Raw genomic sequence first — 23,628 nt, 5'->3', positions numbered from 1 at the left:
TTGTAAGATCATCCCTGCTTAAAGATTAGCTACTTAGCACCCCTAATTCCATCTGTATCCTTAATTTTCCTTTGCCATGGAACCTAATTTGTTCATGGACTCCGGAATTAGGATGTAGACAGCTTTGTAGGGGTTCTGCTTCCCACAATTACCATATTCGTTCAGTTTGGAGAGATCTTGGAGAAGTTTGATGGAGAACGCAGCATAATCAGGATTCTTGTGGTTTAATCTGACCATGTAAGTTTGGGAGTTGTTGAGGAAGCAGGGACACACATTAGGGTCTAGAAACAAGAGTGATTGGAATGAGAATATGAGCAAGGCGCTGGGCCTGAGCAGGGGTGTGAAGGCAGAGGCTCACTGAACAATGGATTTTTTCACGAGGGGGCTGTGCGGAGGTTTGGAGTTTGGCTCACTTGAATTGTTTTGGGTAGTTCTGCTGTCCAAGAAGGAGTGCAGGTATTGAAACAAATCGCAGTATTCGGGCAGTTCACTCGGTCCGTATCTACAGGGCAGTTTCAAAAAGGTACTGTTTTCAAAAGCATCACAATTCTAGTGTATCTTGAAGAAATCTAACAAATATGTAAAAGGATTTTATAAGGAAAATTAAGGACTTTATTGAAGGGCATAAAACAAGACAGAAATAGATGGAAAGCCCTGCGGTTTGTAGATATAGTATAGATAATGCTTTTCTGCAAATCAGTCTGTGAAGTTAACTTACGTTTTACAACTTTTTATTGTGGAAAAAAGCAAACTACAGAAATGGAACAAATACAGATATTTGAAAGAATACTAAAAGGAGCACCATATATATAGTGCTTAAGTTCAAAGCTGTTAACGTGTGTCATGCTTTGGTATACTTTATTTGTATACCAAGTATATTTGTATATTTTTTTTGTATCTTTGTTTTTGCTGTTCTATTTAAAATTAAATTATAGATATAAATTATTTTAATATGTATCTCCTACAAATAAGGACAATCTCCTATGCAATCACAATACTGTTATTATACCTAAGAAAATTGTACAGTAGTTCTATAATGTGATCTAATAACCAGTTTCCCAGTTATGCTGCAGATGACTTTTACAGATTCCCCACCCCCACCCCAAACCAGAGTCCAGTACAAGGTGCATTTCTGACTGTCGTGTAGCTCTAGTCTCTATTAACTCTCAGCAAGTTGCCGCTTTTATCCTCATGGTGGTGACTTTGTAAGAGTTCAGCCATTATCTTTAGAACACCCCATGTTCCAGGTTTGTTTCTTTGTGTAGTTTGACTGGTCCCTGTCACTGGTGTTTCCTGAAAATCAGGAGTTGGGTCTCAACGCCTGGTTAAATGCAGGTTAAATACATTTCGTAAGAATGCTTTATAGGTGATGCCGTACACGACAAGAAGCACATGTTAGGTTGCACCACTGTTCGTGAGACCAGGGGTGGTCACTCGGTCGTTTAAGGCGGTGATCCTTCTATCCCTGTGTTGTAAAGATAAAACTTCCCCTTTGTAAATTGTAAGGTACGATTGGTGAGATGTTAACGTGACTTGAAATCCCAGTAGAGTTTTCGAAGGAACATGGCAAATTGATGCTTAATGTCATATGCACGCATGCTAAGTTGCTTCAGTCATGTCCGACTCTTTGCGACCCAGTGGATAGTAGCCCACCGGGCTCCTCTGTCCTTGGTTTTCTCCAGGCAAGAATAGTGGAGTGGGTGTCCATTCCCTATTCCAGGGGGTCTTCCTGACCCAGGGATTGAACCCAAGTCTCTTATGTCTCCTGCACTGGCAGGCGGGCTCTTTACCACTTGTGCTACCTGGGAATAGCTGAAATAATTACACGAATAATGATAACAGTAATGTATTTGTTGAGAGCTAACTATATGCCAGCCACTATTCTTAGAGCTTTATATGTGTTAATTGAATTCTCAAAACTATTGGAACTAGTGTTATTCTCCTTTTATAGATGAAGAAATCCAGGCACAGTGACCTGCTGTAAATTCATACGAGGCCACGTGGCTAGTAAGAGAGTGGGTTAGGATTTGAACTGGCGCAGTCTGACTCAGTGACCCGTATGCGTAACCCCTATCTTATACATAAATGATAAAGTATTAAGACTTTCTATAAAGCAGTAATCATAAAGAAAAGACTGAAGAACAGAAACAGCACCCGAAGATCAAACCTGCGTGTCTTGCATCTCCCGCATTGGCAGGTGGGTCCTTTCCCACTGGTGCCACCTGGGAAGCCCACTTGTTACACGTATTTGCAAGTGGTAGGTACCCAAAATATATAAAAATATTTGTAATACTACACATTAGTAAGAAAGCGATGAGACGTGTGTGAAAGATATGAACCAACAGTTCCCAAAAGACCCTCAACGTGATACATATGAAAATATGCTCATCTTCCTTAGCATCAGGTAGATACAAATGAACTTAAGTGAGACAGTAGGTAACGGCATCAGAGTGACTAACCGTTAGACATCCAGTAACACCACGTTGGTACAATAACTCAAGAAAGCAGTATGGCAGTGTTGCCCTGAGAGCTCAGCTGGTAAAGAATCCGCCTTCAGCACAGGAGACCTGGGTTCGATTCCTGGGTTGCGGAGATCCTCTGGAGAGGGGAAAGGCTACCCACTCCAGTATTCTGGCCTAGAGAATTCCATGGACTGTATAGTCCGTGGGGTCACAAAGAGTCAGCCACGACTGAGCAGCTTTCACGTTCAGTGAAATTGGGTGTTTGCGTGCCATGTAGCCCTGCAGCTTCGCTTCTAGATATCTCCCCTAGGGAAGCCTGGCGTATGTTTACAAGGGTACATGCACAGAGGTGTTCTGTGGAATAGTGATTTGAGGAAGAGAGAAAGAGAAATAAGAAAAAGATACATAAAATGGCACACCCGATGTCGATGGAACACTCCTCAGCATTCAGCATGAACGAATCACTGAGCGTTATTCCCCCGCACCTGTATCTCTCTGTCTACCGCACCCGTTCCGCCTGTCCAGCTCTTGAAGGACGCTTGGGCTGCTTCCGTAGCTTGGCTGTTATAGATAGTGCTGCAGTCAACATTCGGTGTATGTATCTTTCTGAATTAGTGTTTTGTTTTCCTTGTATAAAAATGGAGTGAAATTTTGCCATTTGAAATAGCACGGAGGGACCTGGGTGGGATTAGGGTTAGGAAATAAATAAGAGACAGACACCTACTGTATGTAGTCACTTGTGTGTGGAACCTAAATATGACGGATGAGAAACAGACTCACAGATGTGGAGAACAAGCTAGTGTTCATCAGAGGGGAGAGGGGAGAGGGGCTAGGACCAGGGCAAAGCAGGGCAAAAGGTGCAGACTACTCGGTGTAAAATAAGTTACACGGGTGTTATGCACAGCATAGGAAATACGGTCAGCATTTTATAATAATTTTGAATGGAGTCTAATGTATAAAAATATCAAGTTACTATGTTGAGTTATGTTGAAACTAATAATAAGTCAAGTGTGCACGTGTGCTAAGTCACTTCGGTCGTGTCCGACTCTTTGCAACCCTGTGGACTGTAGCCTGCCAGGCTCCCCTGTCCTTGGAGTTCTCCAGGCAGGAATACTGGAGTGAGTTGCCATGCCCTCCTCGAGGGCATCTTCCCGACCAGAGACTGTGCCTGCGCCTCCCGTGGCTCGTGCACTGCAGGCAGACTCTTTTACCACTGAGCCCCTGCAGAAGGCAAGTCAGCTGTATTTCAATAGAAATAAATGAATTACACTTCTCATTTATTAGCACGTAGCTGCAGCTACATGTGTGAGCACCAAGGAACCTAAAGACAAACAGCATAAAGTCTAAAAACATGAAAAAGTAAGTAGCAAAAAGTTCCATATAGTATGTTAACACTTAAGTACAGTTGATGTACACTTTTAAGACAGCATCTTAGTGTGTGCTCTTTTTTTGATACACGTGAATACAGCAGAAGTACAGAAGCACAGAAATAATATATATTAAGCTCAGGACTGTGGTTACTTTTGGGTGCAAAGGAAAGAGGAGAGATGATAATGAGATTGGAATAGGGTTCAGCTCTACTTGTAATGTTTTGTGTTTTGAAAAATAAAGAGCACTCTGAAGAAATCTTGGCAAAACAAAATCTGTTAAATCTTGGGGATGATTTTCTGTTTTGTTTTATGTGTTTGTAATATGTAATATTTAAAAAATTTAAGCATGTTAGGACTAGAATGGAGCATATTTTTAGTGTTTAAATTTCCACTTACTAAGTTATAGGTAGATTTCACTGAGTAGTTGCTGCTTTTATAAAAACATGTTTTAAAACACTGTATACAGTTCATTAAAACTGGAGGAAAAGCATCTCCAGCTGACCTTGTTTGCTAGAATGGAACACAGAGCTTTGTTGTGTTAAGTTGCCCCTTAGGATAGATCCCATAATCTCATTTGTTCCCAGTTTTCTATAATTACATCTGACAACATAATTTTAAAAAAAAGACCTCTTTATGTTGAAGATAAAAGCATACTCTATTAACCATCTGGCTAAGGACCACAATTGACAAAAAGCTTTTTCTAATTAGTATGATTGTCAAAGTGTGTTAGCATCAGGCTTTGGGAAGAGTAATGGCTCTTTAAGGAGACTGGACCCCTTTTGCAAACTTTTGTTCTGTGGTTTATAGGAAGAGCTTCTGGTTCTGCCTTTTGTCTTACGATGTGTTTTCCCAAGAAAAGAAAAATAATAAGGATACTCTAGGGAAGAATTTAGTGCCCACGAATGGTTGGGGACCTTATGACCCTTGCTTCTTGTGATTTTTAAAAACCAAGTATTGATGATTAAGCCCTTGGCACTTGTTACATGTTGGCAGAAATGAGAAACAGCCTATACATACATTTGGAAATGCACATTGAAATAAGCAACCTTTAGGTACGCAGCCGCAGGTAGAAAGTTATTTGTCCCATATCTAAAATTTATGAGGTTTTTTATTTTGGCACGTTTTCGCAAATGGTCCCCACCAGGCGTCTTACTGCTAGCTTCAGACTAAAGCCATCTGCCGACAGTCTTCTCTGATTTTGCTGAAATTAGCTGGGTACTATTAGATGTTTAAAGTTAAAGGGGAACCTTTACTGATGGCTCACTGCTCTGTGCTCGTCTTTTTCTTCCCCTCCATTGGAAACATTGCTGTGTGTAAACCATGATGTCCACTTCTTTACATGCATGATTTCTTCTAATTGTTGCAACAACTCAGTGGAGAAACTGAACTTGGGAGGGCTTTGATAACTGCCTGTAAGTGGCAAGGTCAGAGCCATAGTAGTCTGATACCGAAACCCGGGGTCTCGGCAGTTACCATGCTACACTGTACTGCTGTCAGGGAGGTAGTTTGCTTTTCTAATTGTTGGTCATCTTTAGGGTTTTACGTGGTCGTTTGTTTTTTTTTAAGACTTGAGAAAAGATATATTAAAACTATTGGGTTATAGGACTTCCCTGGTGATCTAGTGCAGGGGATCGGGTTTGATCCCTGGTCAGGGAGCTAAGATCGTGCATACCACACGGCATAGCCAAAAAAAATGGGGGGCAGGGAGGCGTGGTGGTGTTCATATGTTGGGGATAAGTATCATGTTTGACAGTTACTTTTTGGTGGTCAGGATTAATAAAAGGCTGAAAGAATGGGTGAGCATTTAAAAATATTAACTGTTGAATGTCAGTATATATTTTGAATTTTGAAGTTAAAATTGTCTTAAATTGTACCGTCAAACTCTTGGAAAAATTATCTGCAAACCTGTTGTTGCCTCTCCTTTCTCTTCTTCCTGTTCCCATAATATTCCCTGCATTGTTTTTTGAATAAGGGAGTGAATAAAGGTCAGCAGGAAGTAGTCACCAGTGGTAAGTCTTTCTTGCATTTATGGTTGATCAGCTGCCTCCTCCATCGCACCCGGTCAGACTTGTTCAGTGCTTGTTCCCCAGTCCTGACACGGCGCCTGCCCTGTTGTTGGTGTTCTAGAAATGCATGTGGGCTGGATGAAGGAATCTGAAATCTGAGCAGAGTCTTGGAAAGGATAGGTGTTTAGCAGAAAGGATTTGCAGTCTTGCTCTTAAGGCCGTAGCCCCCTTCATCCTGCACGCTCTTCCTCCTGTTTCTTTGCCGTGCTGGAGACAGTTGCAGGTTGGTTGACTGCAGGTGTCCGTGTCCAGGGGACACACCACACTGTCCTCCTGGGCAGGCGGGCTGAGTTCCCGTCTCAGCCATGCCCTTTGCAGGACATTCTTTAAAAAAAGTGAATATTAGGTATGTGTTATTTTTAATTACTGTCACTGATGTATGTAATTTGAAAATTAATGTTGCTGTAATTATATTGATATACTGAATAGTTATTCCCAGCTTCTTAGTCAGACAAATTAAGCCTGTCTTTATGAATTCATCTTCAAAGGCTCAAAGTGGTTAAGGAATCGGGAATATGCAGAATTAAAGCCTTTGTTCTGCGGTTAATTTAGCATGAGTTAGCAAATGTAATTGATTTTAAAAACGTGGCATCAAGATTAGATTTCCCTTCAAGGAGAACTTTTGGTCTCTGTTCTCTGCTTCCAGAGGTTTCTGATTTATAACAAGGAGCTCACTGGGGTCACATTCAAAACAGGAATTAAAGTGATTTGTTTGGGTTTGCTGACAAGGAGTTAAATGCTTTAAATAGGGGACATTCTTTCTTGGGACTGCAGATGCCCTGATTTTGAAAAAGAGATAACACTCTGTCTTGTTGACTGCTGTATATCCTATACTTAACATCGTGCCTGTCCTGAGGGTGCTCAGCGACTTTTTTTTTTAAATGAGAGACTGAATGAATGAGTGAATAAAGGTCACTAGGAAACAGCAGAGAAATGTATATGATCTTTTGATTTTTCCGGTGTTGAAACGGTTCATCTCTTTCCCTCGCTGCCCTCACACACTCAGCCATGGCTACTATTCCCCGCCCCGCCCCCTCCCAGCCCTGCACCCACTCCCTCCTGTAGCCTCAGTCATCCGGTTTCTCTGCCCCACGACCTCCAGGTGCCCTTATTGACGGATGTATTACTCAGGGAAAGTACTGCTAGGGTCTCACCGGACAGATCACCCCAGTCTGCGGTGTGGACGGGAATGAACTAACTGGTCAGGCGGGGTGAGAGAGAGAAGACAGACCTTAAACTAGCAAACGCAAGGAAGGCAGTTGCTGTACAGAGGGCTGCAGGGGGCGCTGTGGGAGCAAGCCAGGGGAAAGGGGGAGGCGACAGTTGGTAGATTCTTCTTCAAAGTATGGCATGCCTGGAGCCACACCTCCTGGCTTTCCATGGCTGATGGCAGGCATATGGATGGTCACAGCTCATCATCTGAACCTCCCTTCCCTTCTCTCTCTGGTCTGGATAAAGCCTGAGGTCTCATCTTTTTGCCTTTTCATACTGTTCACGGGTTTCTCAAGGCAAGAGCACTGAAGTGGTTTGCCGTTCCCTTCTCCAGGGGACCACGTTTTGTCAGAACTCTCCACCGTGCCCTCCGTGCACGGCTCATAATTTCACTGAGTTAGACAGCGCTGTGGTCCATGTGATCAGTTTGATCAGTTTTCTGTGGCTGTGTTTTTCATTCTGTCTACTCTCTTACGATTATACAGTGGAAGTGACAAATAGATTCAAGGGATTAGATCTGATAGCGTGCCTGAAGAACTATGGACAGGGGTTCATGACATTGTACATGAGGCAGTGATCAAGACCATCCCCAAGAAAAAGAAATGCAAAAAGGCAAAATGGTTATCTGATGAGGCCTTACAAATGGCTGAGAAAAGAAGAGAAGCAAAAGGCAAAGGAGAAAAGGAAAGATATACCCATTTGAATGCAGAGTTCCAAAGAACAGCAAGGAGAAATAAGAAAGCCTTCCTTAGTGATCAATGCAAAGAAATAGAGGAAAACAATAGAATGGGAAAGACTAGAGATCTCTTCAAGAAAATTAGAGATACCAAGGGAATATTTCATGCAAAGATGGGCTCAATAAAGGACAGAAATGGTATGGACCTAACAGAAGCAGAAGATATTAAGAAGAGGTGGCAAGAATACACAGAAGAACTATACAAAAAAGATCTTCATGACCCAGATAATCATGATGATGTGATCACTCACCTAGAGCCAGACATCCTGGAATGTGAAGTCAAGTGGGCCTTGGAAAGCATTGCTACGAACAAAGCTAGTGGAGGTGATGGAATTCCAGTTGAGTTATTTCAAATCCTGAAAGATGATGCTGTGAAAGTGCTGCACTCAATATGCCAGCAAATTTGGAAAACTCAGCAGTGGCCACAGGACTGGAAAAGGTCAGTTTTCATTCCAACCCCAAAGAAAGGCAATGCCAAAGAATGCTCAAGCTACCGGACAATTGCACTCATCTCACATGCTAGCAGAGTAATGTTCAAAATTCTCCAAGCCAGGCTTCAACAGTACATGAACTGAGAACTTCCAGGTATTCAAACTGGATGTAGAAAAGGCAGAGGAACCAGAGATCACATTGCCAACATCCGTTGGATCATCAAAAAAGCAAGAGAGTTCCAGAAAAACATCTGCTTTATTGACTATGCCGAAGCCTTTGACTGTGTGGATCACAACAAACTGTGGAAAATTCTTTAAGAGATGGGAATACCAGACCACCTGACCTGCCTCCTGAGAAATCTGTATGCAGTCAGAACCAGACGTGAACAACAGAGTGGTTCCAAATGGGGCAAGGAGTATGTCAAGGCTATGTGTATTGTATAAGTTAAATAAGTATTGCTTGTTAACTTATATGCAAAGTAGATCATGCGAAATGCCATACTGGATGAAGCACAAGCTGGAATCAAGATTGCCAGGAGAAATATTAATAACCTCATATATGCAGATGGCACCACCCCACCCTTATGGCAGAAAGCGAAGAAGAACTAAAGAGCCTCTTGATGAGGGTGAAAGAGGAGAGTGAAAAAGTTGGCTTAGAACTCAACATTCAAAAAACTAAGATCATGGCATCAGGTCTCATCACTTCATGGCAAATAGATGGGGAAAAAGTGGAATCATTGAAAGGTTTTCTTTTCTTGGGCTCCAAAATCACTGCAGATGGTGACTGCAGCCATGAAATTAGAAGACGCTTGCTCCTTGGAAGAAAAGCTATGACCAACCTAGACAGCATATTAAAAAGCAGAGACAGTACTTTTCTGACAAAGGTCCGTCTAGTCAAGGCTCTGGTTTTTCCAGTGGTCATGTATGGATGTGAGAGTTGGACCATAAAGTTAAGTTCCGAAGAATTGATGCTTTTGAACTGTGGTGTTGAAGAAGACTCTTAAGAGTCACTTGGACTGCAAGGAGATCCAACCAGTCCCTCCTAAAGGAAATCAGTCCTGGGTGTTCATTGGAAGGTCTAATGTTGAAGCTGAAACTCCAATACCTGATGTGAAGAACGGACTAATTGTAAAAGACCCTGATGCTGGGAAAGATTGAAGGCAGGAGGAGAAGGAGACGACAGAGGAAGAGATGGCTGGATGACGTCATCACTTCAATAGCCATGAATTTGAGCAAGCTCTGGGAGTTGGTGATGGACAGGGTGGCCTGGTATGCTGCAGTCCAAGGGATTGCAAAGAGTCGGACATGACTGAGCGACTGAACTGTACTGAACTGAACTGTGGTCTCATCTCCATGCGATGGCTCCAGAGGTCTGTCTACTGGACTTTCCACTGGTTTGTCCCTTCAGTTCTGCAGTCTGTCCTGCAGAACACTGCAGGGTCTGATTCAGGCATGCCTTGCCAGGCTCCTTCCACCTCTAACTCTACACTCCAGTAATATTGCACTTCTCTTTATTCCTGGAAGGAATCTTTTTTTTTGCTCCTTTATGTTTTTTACATCCTTTGCTCGAAATATTCTTGCTTCCAACAGTATAAGAGCTTTTTTTTAAATAATGAAGCTCAGTAAGAACTTTTTCTGGCTCTTACTCATTCTTCAGCAGCTCTTGGATATCACTTCTTCTGAGAACATTTCATGCTCCTAACACTCCAAGTCTGGGTTTATCCATGGTGGCATATTTTCTGTGATGCAGTCTGAGCATTTATGTACACTCCTATAATGGCCTGTTCATCTCTTATTAGTCTGTGGGATTGGTGAATACTTTGCTATTTCTTCTCTGGGCCTAACTCAGAAGGGGCTGTTTTCTTCACTGCTTCTATCCCGTTTGAGCTCCTTATAACCTTAGGTTTACCTAGAGCAGCACCTTTCACAGGTGCTTGTTTCTGTTCTGGGCACTTCCTGTCCATCCTTTGCACATCTTCCAGGTCAGCATCCCTAAGGTGCTGGCTTGCATCACTTCCCTGTACCGTGAAATCCATTGTTTCCTTCGGTTCTGTTTTCCACAGGGTAAAACTAGCAGGCACTCAGCATAAATGAGCGTCTGCTAGTTTTTTCTACATTTCTGTCTTGGTTTAAGGCATCAGCATTTTCTTAACGACCAAGCTGGAAAACGCGACAGTGTGGAATTCTCCCTGATCCTCAGTGACTGAACCTGAGCGCAGTCAGTGTCACACAGGGGCAGAGCAGGGGGAGGAGGCGAACCTCGAGACTTTGGGTCAAGAGTGGGCTGGGGGGTACTTCAGGCAGAGCACCCTCCCCTCCACCCGACCTGTGCGCCTGCACTCCCTTCACCCTTTCTCCCTGCTGCCGATGCTTCAGTTTAGACCTCTTTAGCTCAGTTTGAAACGTCCTCATCTCATCTAGCTGACCCACGACCCCCCCCCCAGTTGTTTCTCCTAGACTTTGTGGAGATGAGATGAAAGTGCCTTCTAAAGTGTCCACGTGCGCGTGTCAGCCATGACCTTGAACACGGCTGCCGGGATCTTTCTCATCCAGCTGCTCACGGTTCTCCTGTGACGTCTTCTGGCCCGGCCGCCTCAGTCCCAGGCGCTCCCGGTGGACAGGGGTGTGGGCTGTGTTGGGTGTGCGCTCAGCGCTGTGTGATAGAACACGTTGCTGAGTTCGCTCCTCTCCTGCACACACGTGAGGGCCGTAACCACGTTTCCTTCATCTTGCGTCTGTCTCCCTCCCTCCCCCCACCCCAGCCCAGCGTCGGCCCGACACGGAAGAGGTCAGCAACCCGTAGTATCCGTGGACCCGGTGCTTCTGTTCCCCCTCCCGCCTCCTTCCAGGAGCCTTCCGGGTTCCCTCCAGGCCCACAGCCTCTAATGCGGGAACCCCTCGCTACGTAAAGTGCAGTCTGGGCTCGCGGTCGAGGCGCCGCGTGGGAGGCACGGTTGCAGGTGAAGAACTCAGGGAAAGTACTGATCGCACTTTTGTTTCTGAACCCAGGTGCTTGCGACGGGGCTCAGTGGCCTGTACTCCTCCCTGCCTACCAAGCTGGAGGAGAAAGGCGAGGGGTGGCACTGCCTGCTGAGGGACGACTGGCTCCTTCTCCCGCCGCTCGTCCAGTTCATGAACTCGCTGGAGTTCTGCAACGCCGTCATTCAGGTGAGAGCGGCGCATTCAGGATACAGGCGGTAGGCTGAGTCAGCTGATCGCATCAGCGGTTCCTTCTCTTATTGCAGTCAGTGTTTCTGCAACACTAATGCTTTACTTTAAGCCTGTTGAATGTCCTGGAAGAGTGAAAATGTTGGTTTATAGGTTTGGGGGAAGTTTTAATTGAGAAAAAAAAAAAAGAGTAGATTTTCTTTATCTTCCTTATAAAAAGTGTTAATTCTGTTTTGATTATCCATTTAACCATCAAAAATAAGTTCAGTGCCAGACTCATTAAATAGATATTTTTAGGCTTCTAAGTACTCCAAATTACACCATTTTTACTTCAAGGTCTTCTTGGGAGTCTACAAAGCAAAACACTTTATTTTGCTTAATTGTGCATAGTACATAAAGGACATTGTTACCTCAATTGAATTTAGAAGACGTTAAGCATCTTCTTAGCAACACAAATTAAATTTGCTTTGAAATTGGCCTGCTTCGGGGGAAAAACAGCCACTGAACTCAAGTATATTTGGCTTTTTGATTAGATTTTTACCTTCAAATTTCTTGTTACTGTTTTCAATAAAAAATCAGATCATATATATACTTAAGGGTATAGTAGGTTTTCACTGAAAAATGTTTTATTTCTATATAGGACAAATATTGCCTTAATACTAGATTTATTAAGAAATAAAATTTCTTTATGATGATTGTAAGGGGAAAAATGTTAGTTATAATTTGTTTATCTACCAAATGAAAAAATAGCTTCTGGGAGAAAATGCAAGTAAATTACTTCAGTCCCCGTCTCATTTTTATTGCTAAGTCAAAGGAGATTTTATTTATGTATAAGATAAATGGATTACATCTTGTTATTTTTTTCCTTTAATATTACAGTCTATCAACATTTTCTTGCAGAATTTTGTGAAAATAAAAAAGATGGAACTATTAGTTTCTCCCCAAATGTACACAGAGAGTGAGATTATCAGTAATTTAAAGATCCAGCCACACTTCCCTAGAAGTTGCTTTTTACTTTATTGTTTGACTCTTTTTATTTTTTTAAAGAAAGAGAAAGCTAACAGGCATGGTTGAGAACAGAGATATAGTTTATATCTTATTCTGAGACTGAAGCCATATACTTTTAAGATTTTTTGTTTGGGGGTACTACTGAAAAGATTACAGTTGACCTTTGCACCTGCAGGTTTCACAGCTGTGGATTCCACCAACAGCAGATCTGAAACTATTTCCAGAAGAATCCAGAAAGTTCCAAAGGGCAAAACTTGAATTACTGAATGCCAGCAACTGTTTACATGGCATTTATATTGTAGTTACTATTTGTATTCTATTAGGCATTATAAAGTAATTTAGAGATGATTTATAGTATATGGGAAGACGTATGTAGCTTATATGAAAACACTATGCCATTTTTATTTATAAGAGACTTAAACATCCACAGATTTTGGTATTGTGGCAGTGGGAGCTGATCATCCCAGAACCAATTCCCCACAGATACCGGCGATGATTGTGTTTATAAAAGATGTCAGTAAGGCTTATCCATACTAAATATATTTTGAAAGTTAAATATAGGAAATGTTGTACCTCTGATAATGTTTTCTGCTTTTTAGCATTATCTGTTTTTTATGAAAAGATTTTCTAAATGCCTTCCTCTCCAATATAAATGATTTTTATCAGAGAATGCATTTCAAAATGAGAATTTTTTTCTGCTGACAAAATGAATGGTTTTAATTGTCCGTTTTGACAGTTATTTTTTAAAAATTAGTCGCAAGTTGAGATAGGACATAGATGAAGTTACGGAGCAAAAATTATCCATTCCAGTTTGTTGACTTTAATATATGAGCCCATGTACATATTCAGTCTATTTATTATATGTTTTTTATTTTTTTTCCAAACAGAAATCTAAAATTACCGGTTTTAAAATTTGGGAGTCCAGGCTATTTATTTATACTGGGATAAACCGTCTGGAAAAATTACCTGGTGGTTTGAAGTGTCAGTTATTCTTTAGCCATGAAATAAATGGCGAACATTTGGACTTCCTTTCTGAATTCAGGTTTGATTTTAAGAAGATCTAAAGATTGTCTTTTTCATGACTGTTTGTTTCTCTCTTAGGTGGCTCACCCTTTGATTCGTAATCAGCTTGTCAATTATATTTACAACGGATTCTTGGTACCGGTCTTGGCTCCAGCTCTCCATAAGGTCAGTGACTGGCTGATGTCACCTCTTGTCTGTTTCTTGTACAACTGATAGAAGCCGAGGAAGGAAGACACAGTGTCATTGACTTGGTGGTGACTTAGCTTTATTTTCTTCTCATTTCATCCATGTTCCTTACCAGTGTCAGTTACAGATCTTAATGATGGTGACAGCTTAAATCTGACAGGATCCATTTGATGTGTCGAGTAGAGCCCTGTGAATATCAAGCAAGCTGGTGTAAATGAACATTGGCACCTGGACTGACTCTTGTGTCTACTTGATTTCATAGGTAGTGGCGCTAAGAGTCAGACACAACTGAGTGACTTCACTTTCACTCTTCACTTTCACGCACTGGAGAAGGAAATGGCACCCCACTCCAGTGTTCTTGCCTGGAGAATCCCAGGGACGGGGGAGCTTGGTGGGCTGCCGTCTATGGGATCACACAGAGTCGGACACGAGTGAAGCGACTCAGCAGCAGCAGCAGCAGCAGCCATGGCTCATAGTTTCATTGAGTTAGACAAGGCTGTGGTCCATGTGATCAGTTTGGTTAATTTTCAGTAATCGCGGTTTTCATTCTGTTTGCCCTCTGATGGATAAGGATAAGAGGCTTATGGAAGCTTTCTGATGGGAGAGACTGACAGAGGGGGAAACTGGGTCTTGTTCTGATGGGTGGGGCCATGTTCAGTTTGGTTCAGTTGCTCAGTTCTGTCTGACTCTTTGCAACCCCGTGGACTGCAGCATGCCAGGCCTCCCTATCCATAACCAACTCCCGGAGTTTACCCAAACTCACGTCCATTGAGTCGGTGATGCCATCCAACCATCTCATCCTCTGTCGTCCCCTTCTCCTCCTGCCTTCAATCTTTCCCAGCATCAGGGTCTTTTACAATTAGTCCGTTCTTCGCATCAGGTGGCCAAAGTATTGGAGTCTCAGCTTTAACATCTGTCCTTCCAATGAATATTCAGGGTTGATTTCCTTTAGGATGGACTGGTTGGATCTTCTTGCAGTCCAAGGGACTCTCAAGAGTCTTCTCCAACACCACAGTTCAAAAGCATCAATTCTTCAGCACTTGACTTCCTATATGGTCCAACTCTCACATGCATACATGACCACTGGAAAAACCATAGCTTTGACTAGACGGACCTTTGTTGGCAAAGTAATGTCTCTGCTTTTTAATATGCTGTCTAGGTTGGTCATAGCTTTTCTTCCAAGGAGTAAGTGTCTTCTAATTTCATGGCTGCAGTCACCATCTGCAGTGATTTTGGAGCCCAAGAAAAGAAAAGTCTCTCACTGTTTCCACTGTTTCTCCATCTATTTGCCATGAAGTGATGGGACCAGATGCCATGATCTTTGTTTCCTGAATGTTGAGCTTTAAGCCAACTTTCTCACTCTCCTCTTTCACCCTCATCAAGAGGCTCTTTAGTTCTTCTTCACTTTCTGCCACAAGGGTGGTGTCATCTGCATACCTGAGGTTATTGATATTTCTCCCAGCAATCTTGATTCCAGTTTGTGCTTCCTCCAGCCCAGCATTTATCATGATGTACTCTGCATAGAAGTTAAATAAGCAGCCTTGATGTACTCCTTTTCCTATTTGGAACCAGTCTGCTGTTCCATGTCCAGTTCTAGTTGCTTCCTGACCTGCATACATGTTTTTCAAGAGGCAGGTCAGGTGGGCTGGTATTCCCATCTCTTTCACAATTTTCCAATTTGTTGTGATCCACACAGTCAAAGGCTTTGGCATAGTCAATAAAGCAGATATAGATGTTTTTCTGGAACTCTCTTGCTTTTTCCATGATCCAACAGATGTTGGCAGTTTGATCTCTGGTTCCTCTGCCTTTTCTAAATCCAGCTTGAACATCCGGAAGTTCATGGTACATGTATTGTTGAAGCCTGGCTTGGAGAATTTTGAGCATTACTTTGCTAATGTGTGAGATCAGTGCAGTTGTATGGTAGAGTGAGCATTCTTTGGTGTTGCCTCTCTTTGGGATTGGAATGAAAACTGACCTTTTCCTGTCCTGTGGCCACTGCTGACTTTTTCAAATTTGCTGGCATATTGAATACAGCACTTTCACAGCATCATCTTTCAGGATTTGAAATAGCTCCACTGGGATTCCATCACCTCCACTGGCTTTGTTCGTAGTGATGCTTCCTAAGGCCCACATTCCAGGATGTCTGGCTCTAGGTGAGTGATCACACCATTGTGATTTTCTGGGTCATGAAGATCTTTTTTGTACAGTTCTTCCGTGTATTCTTGCCACCTCTTCTTAATGTCTTCTGCTTCTGTTAGGTCCATACCATTTCTGTCCTTTATCGAGCCCATATTTGCATGAAATGTTCCTTGGTATCTCTAATTTTCTTGAAGAGATCTCTAGTCTTTCCTATTCTGTTGTTTTCCTCTATTTCTCTGCACTGATCACTGAGGAAGGCTTTCTTATCTCTCCTTGCTATTCTTTTGGAACTCTGCATTCAGATGGGTATACTTTCCCTTTCGTCCTTTGCCTTTTGCTTCTCTTCTTTTCACAGCTATTTGTAAGGCCTCCCCAGACAGCCATTTTGCCTTTTTGCATTTCCTTTTCTTGGGGATGGTCTTGATCCCTGTCTTCTGTACAATGTCACCAACCTCCGTCCATAGCTCATCAGGCACTCTGTCTATCAGGTCTAGGCCCTTCAATGTGTCTCTCACTTCCACTGTTTAATTGTTAGGATTAGGGCATACCTGAATGGTCTAGTGGTTTTCCCCACTTTCTTCAGTTTAAGTCTGAATTTGGCAATAAGGTGTTCATGATAAGTTCATAATAAGGGGCCATGTTCAGTAAATCTTCAGTCCGTTTTCTGTTGGTGGGCAGGGCTGTGTTCCCTCCCTGTTGCTTGACCTGAGGCCGCACTGTGTGGCGGTAATGAAGATAATGGCGGCCTCCTTCAAAAGTTCCCCTGCAGGCACACTGCACTCAGTGCCCCCGACCCTGGAGCAGGCCACCTCTGACCCGCGTCTCTGCCGGAGACACTCATAGCCTTGTCTGGCTCAGTCTCTTGTGGGGTCACTGCTCCTTTCTCCTGGGTCCTGGTGTGCACAAGGTTATTTTTTGTGCCCTCCAAGAGTCTGTTTCCCCAGTCCTGTGTAAGTTCTGGCGGCTCCAAGAGGGCTTACGCCATACTCAGGTCTGCTGTATCCAGACCACTGCTGACCGGCACCTCCACAGGAGACACTCAGACAGAGTTCTGGCTCAGCCTCTGAGGGTTGGGCCTGTGTTCCGTGCCTTTCCCAGGTCTGAGCAGCTCAGGTGACCAGGTGCTTGGCGAGCACTGTCCCAGGTGGACCCTGTGTCTTACTCACCACCCGAGTCCTGCCGCTGGGTTTCCCGGGGGTGCCGCCAGAGTGCCGTCTCAGGCATGCCTGTCTCCTCTGGGGAGCTCATCTCAGGCTGCGACCCTCCTGGCGGATGTCAGCCATCCAGGATCCCAGGAAGACATGTTTAGCAGCTGGAAGCCTGCTCACAGTTTGTTGGAAGATGCCGTCTTGAGGCTGAGACTGCAGCAGCCCCATGCCTTGGGCTCTGGCCGTCCTGAGCCTGCCTCTCTGCCTCCAGGTGGGGAGGGGCCTGTACACAGCCTGCTCGCTCTCCTTTGGTATTCACTCAGTCCTTGGTTCTGTGAGCGGGCCAGGCTGCTCGCTAGGTTGTTAGGTTAGAGCCTTTGGCAGGAAAGATCTCTTTTCCGCAGTTGCAGTTCAGTTCAGTTCAGTCGCTCAGTTGAGTCCGACTCTTTGCAACCCCATGAATCGCAGCACGCCAGGCCTCCCTGTCCATCACCAACTCCCAGAGTTCACTCAGACTCACGTCCATCGAGTCAGCCATCCAGTCATGCCATCCAGCCATCTCATCCTCTGTCGTCCCCTTCTCCTCCTGCCCCCAATCCCTCCCAGCATCAGAGTCTTTTCCAATGAGTCAACTCTTCGCATGAGATGGCCAAAGTACTGGAGTTTCAGCTTCAGCATCATTCCTTCCAAAGAAATTCCAGGGCTGGTCTCCTTCAGAATGGACTGGATGGATCTCCTTGCAGTCCAAGGGACTCTCAAGAGTCTTCTCCAACACCACAGTCCGAAAGCTTCAATTCTTAGGCACTCAGCCTTCTTTAGCATCACTCTGAATTTCTTTTGATTCTCTTCTTTTATGTAATGAATCAATGGATATATTTTCTATTGTGAGATGTCAAGAGACATCCATGGACCTAGAATTCTAATTTTAAAGAGTTTCGCCTTACTAAGTAAAGAGACATACACAGTATTTAATTTGGAGGATCTCTGTCAAGGTATCTAATTACCAGCCCTGGCAGGGAGAGAAGCAAGAAGCAGCCTACCGCGAGCATTTTGATGGCATGCTCACTCTTGTGGGTCTGGTGGTCCGCTGTGAAGAACACCTGAGCATGGCGACTTTGCAGCTTGGCTGTGATGCTGGTGGCCGTTCCTGTTCAGAGCTTTAAGTCTCGAGGGAAGATGTTCCCCTTTCTCACCGTTTAGTGCCTTTTGAGCACAGGGAGGTGTTTTCCAAAACAAACAGGGTACCTAGTTTGGCTACGGTTTTTGTGTTACTTCTGTGTTCAGGAAGTATTGTTATTATAGAAATGAACCTTGTATCTGCTTCCGTGTTATCTTTCTGTTAAATACCGTGCTCTTCTCATGGAGGGCTGGGTGTCCTGTGTTGAAGGTCTATAAGCCTCTTCATGGAAGAATTTTCCTTTATGGGAGAATAGAATGGTGCCCTGAAAATTCCTTGGCAGTAATTATCCACAGTATACCGGCCTGGTAATTCCCACGGACAGAGGAGCCTTGCGGCCTCCAATCCATGACACCGCAGATTCGGACACGACTTAGCAACTAAACAACAACAGTTATTCACATACTGTCTTGCACATTTAGACTTTCTTCCGCATTTATTCTCATCTTCTTTCTCATTGGCTGATCCTAAATAAATTCCCCAGTCATCATTATGATGCAGTAAATCCCCTGTGTGTGAAGCTTCAGTTGCAATCTCCGAAAGATGAGCATGTGCCCCTGTGTGTTGGCCTGCACTGCTGTACTCTACTGTAAGGTGAAACATGCTTGCTTTTTGTGTTTGCGTTTTATGTACTGTTTGTGCAAAAATATTATAAGGCTGTTACAGTACAGCATTATATAACTGTCGTGTTTGTTGGGTGCCTAGGCTGACTCTGTTGGATTGGCAAACAAATTGAACTTAACGAACGTGCTCTCGGAACAGAACTTGTTCGTAGATAGGGGACTTACTGTAGTTATAATCGTAATTGTTGTCTGTTCAGGATATTTTATGTTATTTTAATTAGCATACCTTAAGTTACAAATATTAATGATAGCTCTTTATCCACAATCGAGGTTGAGAGCCACCTCAGAGAGCTGTTAGGAAGCTCTGACTGGTCTCCGAGTGCCTTCCCTTCATAGCACTTAGCACAAGTGGAATTAAATTATTCAAAGTGCGGGCCTTGGGTAATGTCTCCACAGTGCTCTGCCTGCTTCTTGAGGGTAGGGTTCACCCCTGCTTTGTTTACTGGGGAATCTCCAGTGCTGAGCACAGAACCTTAGACCTGGGAGGCTGAGTAAACAGCACACGTATGGAATGATGTTTGTTAAAATGTTGAACACTCGGTACATTTCCAGACAGTGGTTCATAGAGGAAAATTACAGCACCCACATATAGGAACGAATATTGTTCTCAATTATGCCCGTAATTAAACTATGGGACGTAAAAATCATCAAGTTATTAATACATGCTTATTGTGGAAAGAGACAGTCAGTACTGAATATGTAAAATACAAAGTGAACATGACTATTTTAGGCTGTGTTTCTGTCCCTAACAAATTCCTTAACATTTATCCATTGCAGACCGTTTCTCCCAGGGCTGTTTAGTGAAAGGAGAGTGTTTCCTTCTTAACGTATTTTCCTCCCTTCTCTCCATTTTTCATTGGTTGTGTTGTTATCGTGTAGAATGAGAAGTTTCAGGAAGAAGCAGGGCGCAGGGGGAATGTGAAGGGCCCCTCCGCTGGCTCTCAGCTCCCTGTGTGGTGGCTGATGCCTCTCAGGAGCGCAGGACAGGGGCTCAGAGCGGGGCGGGGAGACCAGAGCTCGGTGTTTCTGAGGGAGTCCCGGTGGGAGCGCACGCACCGTGTCCTTGCCTTTGACACAGCAAGGGACGCCTGGAGGCCTCAGCTCTCCTGGGCGGGCTCTGTCTGTGTCTTTCATATTCTGTGTCCCTCACTTTGCGCCTTCTTTAATATCCTAAATAAATTTCCCCGTGGACGATCTCAGCTCCCGATTTATGTCTAACACTTTGGTTTCCTCCCTCAATGGTGGCAGTTTGCAGGGGTGAACTTACTCTCACTGTCTCATAAATAGTATAAATACGTTTAGGCTTAAAAATTTTCCTGCCTCACAGTCCGTACTCACAGTGTTTCCACAGCATTTCTTAGCCAGAGATGAAGTCATTACAAAGGGTGAAGTGAGTGAAGGCGGTCAGTCGTGTCTGGCTCTTTGCGACCCCATGGCCTGTAGCCCAGCAGGCTCCTCCATCCATGGAATTTTCTAGGCAAGAGCGCTGGAGTGGGTTGCCATTTCATTCTCCATGGCATCTTCCCGACCCAGGGATCGAGCCCAGGTCTCCTGCATTGCGAGCAGACGCTTTGTAGAGGGCTGTAAAAGGTGGCGGGGAGGCGGGCGGTTTGCCGGGAATCCTGACAAGTGAAGAAAGAGCATCTCCTCCTGCCTCCTCCCCATCTGCACACGTGTAAGATGCCTTTGCATGTGCTGTCTCTATCTTGTGCTGTGGGGTGGCCGCTTATTCTTCTGTGTTGGTGCAAAGGAGTATCTGCGTAATTTTCTGTAGTGTGTGTGTGTGTGTGTAGGCCCATAATCCCTTATTCACTCTCCAAACTTCAAGAAGTTCCGAAAGCTTCATATGGTGTTAAAATAAATAGCTTACGGTGAACGGTGTCAGATTCACGCTCTCCCGCTCTCCAAAGGAGAGGGCTTTGCTTGCTTTGGGACCAGAGACGCAGCTTCAGGCACTCAGAGCTTCGGGTGACAAAAGTTTTATTGCAGTACAAAAGGAATAGAGAAAGCTTCTGACACAGACTTCAGAAGGGGGCAGAGAGTGCCCCACTCAGTAGTTCCGGTCGGGCTTTATATGCTTTTTCAATTGGTTATTAACAATAGAAAGACCAGACCTACTCCCACGACATACCTCTGAAGATGGCAAGATTAGTCAGGAGGTTCTTGTTAAGGAGAAACATGTCCTCAAGCAGGATGCATTGTTGTTCTATAATCATTAGCACAGAACTTGAGGCAAAGCATACCCTTGAGCAAGATGAGTTATTTTGTTGTGTAATCATTAGCTCCGGGCTTAAAGAAAGTAAGTCTTAAAGATTGTTGTCGTAACAACTCAGAGTTTGAGGAAAAAAAGCATCTTATGTGACTAAGGGGAAGGAATGTAGGAAAAAGAAGCTTGTCCCTTTCTCCTTGAGAGCCTTGAGCTCCTTATTAACCTACCTAAGGATTAACTGTCAGAATCTGACCTTTGCTGAACTCATTTGGTGGCCAACCCATACCTGAACTGTCTCAAGGTTATTAATTTTTGTACCACTTGTGTTATATACAGACATTAGCTTGTATGTTTCATGGAAGACATATTAACATATGATTATAGAGTTTTGCCCTGGGCCTGCTGGTTTGTTATATCAGATATGACAGATGTATGTATATATTACTTTTTGAAAAGTTTTGAATTACAAAATACACATGATTTCCAGGGTTTTGGATAAGGGATTCAAGCCTATTTTGGACATTTGGGAAAGGACTCATTTCTGGAGATGGGTGAAAATCATACTTTGTAAAAATCGTGTTAAAGAAAATGACACCATGTTAATACGGTTCATTTAGGAATTAGATCCAGCCACAGATACTGACATCACATTGTCTAAAGCTGGTTATTTATGACCTTTGATTAATGGGACCACCCTTATTCAGCAAGAGCAAGTTGTGTTGTTTCTGTCTGTATGTTTAATATATCAAAGCTCAGTTTTCAAGCCTAAACATTTATTGGGATGGTCATATTAGTCTGGGTCCTCAGAGAAGAGGATGCCACAATGGGATTATATGTGCAAGGGTTTTATTAGGGGAAATGCTTGTGAGAGAGAAAGCAGGAAGAGAGACGGGGAGGGCCGGGGGGTTGTCAGGCTGCACATCTGAGCCTGGGTGAAGGGAGGAGGCAGAGGTTGGCTGGAGTGTCCGAGGCTTCTGTGCGATATGAGCACAGCCATCAGAGGAGGCCTGCACCCCCGGGATGCCTTAGCGTCCCTCAGTAGGAGCGGCCAGTCTGGACCCTGTAGCAGTGGCACTTCTGCCTAATGTATTGTTCATGGTAGTCGCCAAGTCTGCCCACTTTCAATGGGAGATGATAAGCGTGTCGAAGAGTTTGTGGCCGTATTCTGGACATTTCCATGGTTACCGCCCTGGAACTGAAGGTTTGCAGGATCGGAGGGCTGAATGGAGAGGGCCCCTTGATGAAAACCAGGATCCTGGGACGTGGGTTATAACCAGTCTATGACGGAGTCGGGAGATAAATAGTCAAACTTCATTCTCCTTCCTCCCTCTCTTCTCTTGGACTCCACTGGGTGAACCCAAGTGGAATCCAGGTGGCAAGGGAATCCTGGAGAAAAAACTGGCGCATACAGAGAGTAGGTCCAGACTGGAACGTGGAAGTGGTCAGCACGCATCTCTACCCGCCTCAGCATCGCTGCTCCCGGGTGCAGCCGCTGTGTGCCCCTTGCCAGATAATTGTGCTTAGTCACTCAGTCGTCTCTGACTCTTTGCGACTCCTGGGACTGTAGCCCACCAGGCTGCTCTGGCCATGAAATTTTCCAGGCCAGACTGTTAGAGTGGGTTGCCATTTCCTCCTCCAGGGGATCTTCCTGACCCAGGGATCGAACCCACCTCCCCTGTGCCTCCTGCATTGCAGACAGATTCTTTGCCTGCTAAGCCTTCAGGGAAGCCAAGTCATTGAATGCATTCTAAACATTCGTTTAAAATGTTGGAATTTTAAAGAATCACTTTATGAACAAACCCAAGGCTTCTGACTCCTAGACTCGAGCTGTCTGCTTTCCCTCTGACCTCCACCCTTCAGAGCCTCCTGTTCTCCTTTAGTCTGTCTGACTCCTCTCCTTTTCTGCCCAGATGGGGGTGTGCCCAGGGCCTGGGCTCTGCTGATCAACCGGGATCAACTACCATTGGAATCTCTGCCTGAGTGACCTGCTGTGCCCTCAGACTATCAAAGCCACGCTCATATGATCTGTTTCTCCCTGGCCACCTTAGGACAGTCTCTGTGTACCTCCTTGGTGGGAGTGATGTCATTTCCCCCCAGTTGCCAGCCTTGTCCCATAAGGTTCTTTTTGTTGTTTTTTTTATTGGAGGATAACTGCTTTACAATACTGTGTTGGTTTCTGCCATACATCAACATGAGTCAGCCAAAGGTATGCATGTGACCCCTCCCTCCTGACCCTCCCTCCCGCCTCCCTCCCCGCCCCACCCTTCTGGGTTGTCCCAGAGGCCTGGGTTGAGCTCCCTGAGTCACACAGCAGATTCCCAGCTGCTGTCTGTTTCCAGTTGGTGCTGTGCTTGTTTCTGTCTCTTTCTCAGTCCGTCCTGCCCGCTCCTTCCCCCGCTGCGCCCACACGTCTGCTCTCCGTGTCTGTTTCCACTGCTGCCCTGCAGATGGGTACATCAGTGCCATCTTCCTAGATCCCATATGCTTGTGTTACCCTGCTCACTTCTGCTTCTTCTCCCGACAGTGTCCCTGTGGGTCACCCTCTGCACACACCTCGACGTGGGTCTCATCGAAGCCACCTCTTTCTGCGGGTTGTTGCGCACATCACTGCTAGATTAAGTTTACTGAAACGCATCTTTTTCTAGAAGAAAAATTGTGTGTTCGTTTGGC

At 44.4% G+C, this 23,628-nt stretch overlaps 1 protein-coding gene across 5 annotated transcripts in view; it reads left to right on the top strand.

Moving 5' to 3' along the window:
- Window positions 1–23,628, top strand: part of FHIP1A (FHF complex subunit HOOK interacting protein 1A) — a 312,856-nt gene that overhangs the window by 218,062 nt on the left and 71,166 nt on the right. For all 5 annotated transcript variants that reach the window (XM_027956239.3, XM_060400969.1, XM_042234932.2 and 2 more), the window contains 2 exons: window positions 11,287–11,445; window positions 13,555–13,641. In XM_027956239.3, coding sequence (XP_027812040.2) covers window positions 11,287–11,445; window positions 13,555–13,641 — 246 coding nt within the window. The remainder of the gene's footprint in view (window positions 1–11,286; window positions 11,446–13,554; window positions 13,642–23,628) is intronic.

This window comes from Ovis aries, chromosome 17, assembly GCF_016772045.2.
Source record: "Ovis aries strain OAR_USU_Benz2616 breed Rambouillet chromosome 17, ARS-UI_Ramb_v3.0, whole genome shotgun sequence".
NCBI lineage: Eukaryota > Metazoa > Chordata > Mammalia > Artiodactyla > Bovidae > Ovis > Ovis aries.
This window is presented reverse-complemented; position numbering and strand designations above follow the sequence as displayed.